This window comes from Phaseolus vulgaris, chromosome 7 (assembly GCF_051622355.1).
Source record: "Phaseolus vulgaris cultivar YP4 chromosome 7, ASM5162235v1, whole genome shotgun sequence".
Lineage (NCBI taxonomy): Eukaryota > Viridiplantae > Streptophyta > Magnoliopsida > Fabales > Fabaceae > Phaseolus > Phaseolus vulgaris.
Window position 1 is genome coordinate 29,553,042 of NC_143504.1, and position 10,427 is coordinate 29,563,468.

General features: G+C 33.0%; 1 protein-coding gene across 1 annotated transcript; it reads left to right on the forward strand.

Annotated features, from left to right (window-relative positions):
* Positions 1–2,411: 2,411 nt before the first annotated feature.
* Positions 2,412–8,946, forward strand: LOC137818908 (long-chain-alcohol oxidase FAO1). Its single transcript, XM_068622564.2, has 3 exons — positions 2,412–2,936; positions 6,538–6,810; positions 6,907–8,946. Exons 1-3 carry the CDS (start codon positions 2,718–2,720, stop codon positions 8,638–8,640), a joined length of 2,226 nt encoding a protein of 741 aa, XP_068478665.1. The 5' UTR covers positions 2,412–2,717; the 3' UTR covers positions 8,641–8,946.
* The last annotated feature ends 1,481 nt before the right edge of the window (positions 8,947–10,427 follow it).

Consider the following 10,427-nt stretch of genomic DNA (forward strand, 5'->3'; position numbering starts at 1 on the left):
TTTTAAAAGGTAATAATCCATATCATCAATTGTTTCAACGTCAACCGGATTATACAAAATTTAAGATCTTTGGTTGTGCTTGTTATCCTAGTTTAAGACCTTACAATCAACACAAATTTGTGTTTCGTTCTGCATGTTGTTTGTTTCTTGGATATAGTATTCAACATGTAGGTTATATCTGTCTTACTCCTGAAGGTAAAACCATTATTTCATGTCATGTGGTGTTCAATGAAACAACGTTTCCATACTCTGCTCATCCCAATCAGTATAAGATTGACTCCTGCACCTCCCAGGTAACCACTGATATTGTTCCTTCTATCACTGTTATGCAACAATGTAATCAACCCTCTTCCACCTCTGTTTTAGATACTGCCTCTCCCTCCAATCTTTCATCAACTCAAAGTCACTGTGATACCCTCATTCCTCCCTCTCCCACTCCTACCCCTCCTGCTAACACTCATCCTATGATTACCCGTGCAAAAGTTGGTGTTTTTAAACCCAAAGCTTATCATACATCTCTAAACGCTATTCCTTCCCTTCCTATTTCTGTCAAAACTGTTATTGCTTCTCCCATTTGGTTTACTGCCATGACCGAAGAATATAATGCTTTACTCTCAAATAAAACTTGGACTTTAACCTCTCTTCCTCCAGGAGAACCACTAGTTGGTTGCAAGTGGATCTATAAAACTAAGCTTAATGCAAATGGATCTCTACAATGATGCAAAGCAAGACTTGTGGCCAAAGGATTCAACCAAACAGAAGGACTTGACTATTCAGAGACTTTCAGCCCTGTCGTTCGTCACACTACCATTCGTTTGGTTCTTGCTCATGTTGTTGCCTCTCGTTGGTTCGTTCGTCAAATTGATATCAATACTGTGTTTCTTAATGGTGACCTCACTGAATGTGTTTACATGCAACAACCTCTTGGCTTTACGTCCACGGATCCGCATCTTGTCTGTCACCTTCACAAAGCAATTTATGGCCTGAAGCAAGCTCCTCGTTCGTGGTTTCTTAAGTTAAGTAATACCTTAAAACATCTTGGTTTTCGTTCAACTATAAGTGATAGTTCTCTCTTTGTTAAGTTTGCCTCCAATGACACTCTTTACGTTCTAATCTATGTAGACGATATTCTTATTATGGGTTCTTCAGAGACTGCAGTAACTGGTCTCATTGCTAGTCTTAAATCCTTTTTGCACTAAAAGACCTGGGTCCTCTTCATCATTTTCTGGGTATTCAAGTTTCTCGTACTTCAACTGGGAACATGCACCTCTCTCAAACTCAATATATTCGTGAGCTTCTTCGCAAGACCAACATGCTAGATTCCAATCCCCAACCAACTCCCATGATTTCCTCTATTCGTCTTCAACAATCTTCTTCATAAGTTTTCTCTGATCCTATAATGTACAGATTTGTTGTAAGTGCTTTGCAGTACCTCCTTGTCACTCGCCCCGAGTTATCATACTCAGTCAACAAAGTTGTGCAATTCATGCATGATCCTCATGTTCATCATTGGCAAGCAGTCAAATGTATACTTACTATCTTGCGGGTACTGTCGATCATGGTCTCCTGGTTCATCAGCATTCCTCCTCCTCCATTATTGCTTTCTCCGATGCCGATTGGGTGCGAATGTTGATGACAGAAAATCCACAACCAGTTATTGTATCTATTTTGGTTCCAATCTCATCTCTTGGTCCTCTCACAAACAGAAAACTGTTTCCCGTAGCAGTACAAAAGCTGAATATCGTGCCATAGCTGCTGTTATGACTGAAATCTTATGGCTTCAGTCCCTTCTTCATGAATTACACATTCCCATCCTTACTTCAAAGCTTTTTTCTGACAATCTTGGTGTTGTGCTTCTAAGTGCCAATCCTATTATGCACTCCAAATCAAAACATTTCGAGCTTAACTTACACTTTGTTAGAGATCACATTCAAAAACAGCACATTACTCTTTTGCATATACCTGCTCGTTATCAAGTGACTGATCCTCTAACTAAACCAATCTCTTGATCCGATTTTCTATCACTCAAGAATAAACTCACAAATTTTCTATCACTCAGGAATAAACTCACAGTTATTGTGAAACCACATAAGTTTATCGAGGGTGTTAATGTATTACTGTTATGTTACCGTTAGGCAAGGTTACTCTTATCTAACTTATGTGTATATATTTTAGTCTCTCACCATAGTAACAATTACTTTTGAGTATACTTAATAAAGAAGTATTCTTTCTCTTTCTCTTTGCATTGGCCCTCTGTTCACGGTAAGACGGTATATAATGGATGTAATGTATAATTTTCTTTTATACAAAGTTAGATGACATTTAAAAGAATAAATTAATTATAATTTCTAAAAAAAGTCATTTACTCATACTATAAATGATAGATACATAAAAAATAATATAAATGATATGAAAGAGAAGAAGTTATGATAGATACACATGGCTGGTAGGTGATATTGGAAAAGAGGGTTTTAATGGAAAGCACGAGGAGTTGAGTTGTTGGGGTTTAGATAGTTCCATTTACAGACACACTAACTACACTCTTGTGGATGCATAGGAGTGTGTTTTTGGGTTTTCTTACCTGTCTTTGGTTAATGATATACAAGAAAACCAAGCTCTCTTTCTCTCTCTCTCTCTCCATATATACAACACATCTTGATTAATCAATTACATAGCACAGAGTGGTGATATTGTGCAGTTGGTGTAGAGGGAGAGAGATGAAGAGAGAGTGTCATCCTGTGCTGAGAGGAGGAAGAAGAGGAAGCAGAAACACTACAGATCCTCTTCCTTCAGCTGAGATGGAATCCCTTACAAGCATATGTGAGGCTTTCTTTCCTCCTCTGCAGTTGGAACATTTGGACAAACACAACTCAAAAACCAAAGCTGTGCAACATTTCTGGAAATCTTCTGCCTCTCAATTCCCTATCCCTCAAGAGGTACCACTCCTTCACTTTCACATCTTCTGTGCTTATTTATTTCCTTCTATAAAATTCTTAATTAAACTATATATTTTATTTAGTTTTTCGTTATATCAAGTTTTTCATGATAATTGATATAATTTAATTTTAATTTTTATATTTAAAAACGAAAAAATATTTCTGATTTTACACATACACCATTTTTAAATTATTTACCTTTACAAAATTTAATTATTATAGTGTATGTCAAACTATAATAATCTGCATCTCAATCCATTATAATCTATTAACTTAAATAGAAAGTCATTATATAAATATTAGGATAAATTCTTTTCTATGATCTAGTTACACTTCACCACGCATTTAAATATAAGAGTTAGGTATTTATATACGTGTTTGTTGCATTTTTTATATAATAATGATACCAGCAAATTAAATATTTATCTTGATCATGTAACCATAATCAACTCCATCATTAATTTCTAGCAATTTGTGTGTAATTTGTTTTGAATTGAGCAAAAGGATAATTGATTTGATGGGGAGAAAGAGAATTAGGGCTCATAATTGAGAGATGCATGTTTAGGAAAAGAGAGATAAAGACTTTCAAAAACTTGTGGTTGTTATATGATTATTTTTCTTTGTCGGTGATATTATTTCGAAATTAATAACTTGAAAGTTGTATTTTTTTAATATTCTTGTCACATCTTCAACTATATCCTTAGTGTTGGGTTACCTTTGATAAGAGGACAAACGATCTACCACTTTCTTTCTTGATTCACAAAATTTGATGTTGTCTAACTAACCTCTTTAAACATAAGCAAAATTACTTAAGTTTTTTTACTAATTTAGAAAATTAATTTAAATTACATAATTTTATTAATTATTTATATATATTTTTTTTTTAATTTCATTTCATCAAAACTATATAAAAATAGAAATATTAAAAATAAATTTAAATTAAATTAAAGACATTTTCAAAACATATAACAAAAAATATAAAATAGCTAAAATATATATTTTAGTTCACAATTTATAACTTTTTCTACTTATAATTCAGATTGTAAGAAATATTATAACTAAGCAATAACTTCTTACCCGTAACTTTACTATATACAAAGACAAATTATCTAACAACTAAATAAGGTATAAAGAAGTTACACTAAATCTACAAAAGCATTTCAACTCTATTATATTTTTGTGATTTGAGTTGAATTTTATTTAACACATATTTATGAATTTTAAATTAGAAAAATCCAACTCAATTTTGTATATATAACAAATATATAATATTAGTTTAATAATTTTATTAAAAATTATATTTTATTATATTAATAAATATGAATTTTATATATTACACTATTTTCACTATTTTATAATTATTAAAAAATATAAAACTAGTTATTTCAATGTATTTTTTCTTAATGAATAATTACTTTTTTTTTTAATTTTTCGTTCAACTCAAGGCAACCTAATATAATGGAATTGAATTGAGTTAGATTATTAATTAATAAATCCAACTCAACACGATCCAATGATATTTAATTATTAAAATATATAAAAAGATAAATTAAACTCAACTTCCACCTAACCAGTAACAGTACACCTCACTTATATATATATATATATATATATATATATATATATATATATATATATATATAACTGTAATAAATGTTTAGAATTGTTAATTATTTTTTCCATAGAAAGAAAACTTGTTCTCCCTTCCCTCACTTCCTTCTTCCTCAACCACTCCATAAACAAAGTTGTTATATATATATTTTTTATTTGAAGAAGACATAAGGCATCTCTTTCATATGTTATAAATGGAATTAAATGATATTCGTATTAATTACTATTATAACTTTTTATGAATCTACCCACTTTAGGTTCCTTAGTTAATTATCGTGTCATCAACTTGGTAGGACTGATTTTTTTTAATATTATAATAACCATGCACAAATCTTTAATTTAGTTTTATTATTAAGTTTTTGAAAGTTTTAAAACACTACATACACATGGTTCTCTTGTTTGAAATTTTATCAAGAAAATATGAGAATTTTTTTTAACTCCTAGATGATAATGGAATAGTTATTTATTACTTTTTACACATTTTATCATCACTCAAAATTGATAAAGACTTTGTTTGGCAAAAACTAGTTAAATAAAGTTAAAAGATGAAAACCAAAAGGTAATAATTCATATTTCTAAACACTTTAAATCAGGTTAAACATTGTATCCTAAACCTAAAGGAAAATACTGCTTGAATCAGATTGTATCACTTAAAGAATTCTCTAATAAAACAAGAACATGTTTAGAGAATGTAAAAATCATCTAATAACTCTATTTTAACTTTGGGTGTTCTAACATTATTACAAAATTAAAATCAATGCCAAATTAATCTTAAAAAAAAAAATTAGTGATTACTAAATTAAGAATTTAAAAACGAAATTTCTTAAAATATACAGTAAGAAGGAAAATGAACTTTATTTCTGAAAATCGCCTATGGTCATGAGTGCCATAAACTTCTGTGTTTTAGAAATTCTAAGAGTTTAAACACTAATTATCTGTTTATTTTACATCATCAATTGAGAACTAAAGGAAACAACTGAAGCATAAAAGAATGTATATAAAAAGTAGAATGATTAATTTCGAAGTATATGAATTAAAATACAAAATTTTGATAAGTAAATGGACCAGACTAATAATAATCAAATCGTGAAACCCACGACCCCCTTGCATGCAAGTGTGCAATATTGGGTCACCCCCTCATGGCCACACTAACAAAAGTTTCATGTCATAATACTAAAATGGTTTAAACTTTTTTATATGTTTAATATTTATTTTTTTTTTTATTTTCCTACTATTATTATTTTGGTAAAAAAAATTGTGATGAAAAAAACTTGGCCGAAAGGTGAGTTTTTAATAATTTTGTTATCTATTTATAAAAATCATGGGAGAAATGTGCTCGTGTGTACTTGTATCAACAATGTCATTAACAAAAATATAAATAATATAAGGGGGAACTTTTTAGTGTGTAGATATAGTTGAGAATAAAACAGAATTTACAAATTTAATTAATTAATGTATTATTTAATAATTTAGTTATAAAATATGTTTTTAATTCAGAATTAGATTTTGTTTTTAAATTACATAAAATTATATATGCAAAAGTATTTATTAATAAAATATTATTTGTGATCTTATTCATAAAGTAGTAAAATATGAATCACTTGATTAAACTTTTAATTTTATTAAATTTGACATAAACCATGCAAATAATGTAAAGTTATAAAAAAATAGTTGAATTAAAAAAATTCATTTTTTATTGCTAGTTATTTATGTAGTTATGTGGATATATAATAGGAATTTACCTTATAATTATACCATTGTAGGGTAAAATGTGAAAGGGAGTGTTGGGTAGCTTGTTTTCCATCGAAGTTTGCATCATACCAAAACAACTAAGAGCATTGCAAAAGAGTTTCTTGGGGAGTTTTTGTATTAGTAAAAATATTATTCTAACATGGCCCTCATAAATAAACAGTGATTCATATGAAAGAATTTCTTGAATTTGAAGGAAGTAGTTTTACTAGCTAGAATTTAAAATGTGAAATGTGCATAGACTGCAGATATGCTGATAAAAAGAGCTTTGAAAGAAGCATTGATATTTGTGAGATTGATCCTATGGATGCTGTCAACAAGGTTGGGCACATTGTTGCTATGTGGGACTCTCTGTCTGAGTAAGAAATGGCCTTGCATCCACAACTTCTCTAATATTTCTTTAGACAACAGAGAAAAGGTTCTGCAGAAATGGTTTAAGCACCGCTTCTTCACACCTATTAGACTTGCATTCCTTTACGTCAAAGTTCTGTGCCTCTTTGTTTTCTTCTCTCAGGTCATGCCACTTTCTTCATTCACAACTTCTCATTCATGATCATATCTCTTCCCTGTCTTACTAATTGTGAGTCATGGAATATTCCCTTGTGTGCAGTGTGATGAGAAGGGTCAAAACCCAGCATGGGAAGCTGTAGGATATAAGGTTGACACTGATGGGATCACAAAACAGGTTCAAAAAGAGAGGCCTCTTGAAAAGGGAATAGTGGAAGGTAGGAATGAGAGTGATTGGAGCCTGCCTAAGTCTCTTGGTGAGAAAGGTCTTGAAGTTTCTGTAGATGCTGGAAACAATGTCCTTGGAATAAAGTGTGATGTGGTAATTGTTGGGTCTGGTTGTGGGGGAGGAGTTGCAGCTGCTACTCTGGCAAGTTCAGGCTTGAAGGTGCTTGTTCTTGAGAAGGGTAACTACTATACCTCCAGTGATTATTCTTCTCTAGAAGGGCCTTCTTTGAATGAGCTTTATGAATTAGGAGGAACTTTTGCATCCTGGGATGGAAACATGGCGATTCTGGCAGGGTCAACGGTAGGTGGTGGTTCTGCTGTTAATTGGGCAGCATCTATTAGAACACCGGATAGCGTGCTTAAGGAATGGGAAAAAGAACACAAATTATCACTCTTTTCGAGTCATGAATATCTTTCTGCCATGGACATGGTTTGCAAAAGGATTGGTGTAACCGACAAGTGTGTGGAGGAAGGGCTCCAGAATCAAGTCCTCAGAAAAGGTTGTAAGAATCTTGGTCTTCAAGTTGATTACGTGCCAAGAAACTCATCAGAACGACATTACTGTGGGTCTTGCAACTATGGTTGTACAAGAGGAGACAAACAAGGAACAGAAGTTACATGGCTTGTTGATGCTGTGGATCATGATGCAGTGATACTAACAGGAACCAAAGCTGAAAGATTTATATTGGGAAATAACAAGGGAGGGAGAGTGAGAAAAAAGAAATGCTTAGGAGTGATGGCCAATGTTTTAACAAACAACATCACTTGGAGACTGAAAGTTGAGGCAAAAGTCACAGTTTCAGCCTGTGGGGCTCTTTTAACGCCACCTTTAATGATCTCCAGTGGATTGAAGAACAAACACATTGGAAAGAATCTTCATATGCATCCAGTGCTAATGTCCTGGGGGTATTTTCCAGACTCAAATTCTGATCTCAAGGGTAAATGCTATGAGGGGGGAATAATAACTTCTGTTCATAAGGTGGTATCAGAGGACTCCAATGTAAAAGCTATAGTTGAAACTCCAGCACTGGGGCCAGCAGTGTTATCTACACTGCTTCCTTGGGTGTCTGGATCTGACTTCAAAGAAAGAATGCTAAAATATTCACGGACTGTTCATCTGATTACAATTATTAGGGACAAGGGTTGTGGAGTAGTTAGGAGTGAGGGTAGGGTGCACTATGATTTAGATGAATCGGACAAAGAGAATATCAGGGATGGAGTAAAGCAGGCACTGAGGATTCTTATAGCAGCAGGAGCAGTTGAGGTAGGTACTCACAGAAGTGACGGGCAGAGAATTGAATGTAATGGGAATAATGAAAAGGAATTGGAGAGGTTTGTGGAATCCATATATGCAACAGGAGGGTCAATGTCACAAGAAGAAAAATGGAGTATATATAGTTCCGCACACCAGATGGGGAGTTGTAAGATGGGGATGAGTGAAAAGGAAGGTGCAGTGGATGAAAATGGGATGAGTTGGGAAGCAGAAGGCCTATTTGTGTGTGATGCTAGTTTGCTGCCAACTGCAATTGGTGTGAATCCCATGATAACCATACAATCTACGGCATATTGTGTTGCCAAGAGAATTGCAGCCTTTCTGGGAATACAATAAAATTTGTTTTTTTCTTCTTCTTTTCTATGCAAGCTATCATGCCCCTGCCAATCTAGAGCAATAAATTATGCTGCCACAACATACTACAATAGTTTGCTTAGGTTGTTAGCAAGTTTGAAGGAACATGTGATTAGTAACATTTTAATCATTTTCCATTTTTTTGAGTTTACATTCTTGAATCACTTCTGAGAATGTCACTCATTCGTTTTGGATTGTGAATCTTCAATGTGCCATTTGAAACAAGGAACTTCTCACACGGATACAATGGGTTTGATATGGTTAATATCTGAGATACTACTTTATATATAGGATTCTGGTTAATAAATTATGTTAGTAAATAATCAGAAATAACAATTTACATTTATGTTACATCTGTTACTCTATATCTTGTATAAAACATTCTTTCTGTAATCTCTCTTTTCAATCAATACAAATCTTCTTTCTAACATGGTATCAAGAACTCTTTAGTCTTTATCATCACTTATAATCTTTTTTCTCCCACCATTCATTCTGCCAACTCTTCAAACACCTCTTCTTTTCTCCCACTCACTTTCAGTATACCTATCTCTCTCAACTTGGATGATGACAACTTTTTAGTTTGGCAACAGCAAGTGCTTGCCACTGTTAAGGGTCTCCAACTAATGAAGTTCTTGGAAGGTCACCACGGTTTTCAACACTCCAAGATGTTTTAACAAACACTATCAATGAAGTGTTTCTCAACTACGAACGGCGAAACCAGCTGTTGGTGGCATGGCTTTTAGCCTCAATGCACACATCCATTTTCACCAAAATGGTAGGATTATCTTTCTCATCTCAAATTTAGGAAAAGCTTCGCATCTGCTATGTCTCACATTCAAGAGCCAATATAAAAAAAACTTAAAATTCAACTAAAAGAAGATCGTACCATCAACACATACCTTCTTAATATCAAGAAGATTGTGGACATGTTAGTTGTCACTACAAGAAAAATCCATTTTAGCAGTCAACAAAAAGCGCGCAGACTATAAAATAGAAGTCACTAGTATGGGTGAAGTCTACTCAAGTTGGACACAAAAATAAATGTTAAATATTATGTCAACAATAGAGACCTTTAACTCACACTAAAAATTATTAAAATAATAATAATAAGTTAGCGTTTAGAATGGGGACACAAAGTGGATGGTTAAAAATTATTAAAATAATAATAAGCTAGCGTCTAGAATGGGGACACAAAGTATATGCAATCAAAAAATAAGTTGTAGAATGACATTGCATCAAGAATGGAGACACAAAGTGATGGAAGAGGCCCCAACACAAATCCTATCAAAGGCCACCAAAATGCTACACTTAAGGCAATCACTAGAGTCATAGTCAAAGAGGGGTCAAGGGGACATTTTTACATGTCTTAGACTTTAGTGTGAGATAGTTCTTCTTCCTTTTCTAGTTAAAGTAGCATAGTTTAAATCTTTTTGTAAATGTGATGAAATATGCAAAGTGGTACTTAAAAGCCTAAACCTAAGTTTAATTAGAAATAACCATTTCTAAGTAAACTTAGGACCGACCCAATTAGCTAGACCTAATGGGCGTAAATTCTAGACCAACCACACAAGGAATACTTCTAGAATTTACCTCTATTTAGGCGCCACTTCACCCATGTGCTCCCATGTGCCATGTGCTCCATGTGCTTCCATGTGCTCACACTTGCATGTAATTTGGCTAGCCTTTCATTTGTATTTGGCTCTTCAAATTCCAGCCCTCCAATCCTATAAGGTGGTGCTTGGCTCTCATTTTGTAAGATTAAATTGAGT

Excerpts from the sequence above, each read along its gene's own strand:
- LOC137818908 (XM_068622564.2), top strand. The coding sequence starts at position 2,718 with ATGAAGAGAGAGTGTCATCCTGTGCTGAGAGGAGGAAGAAGAGGAAGC. Across the intron at positions 2,937-6,537 it reads AATTCCCTATCCCTCAAGAG|ACTGCAGATATGCTGATAAA; the intron begins GTACCACTCCTT and ends AAATGTGCATAG. Across the intron at positions 6,811-6,906 it reads TCTTTGTTTTCTTCTCTCAG|TGTGATGAGAAGGGTCAAAA; the intron begins GTCATGCCACTT and ends CCTTGTGTGCAG.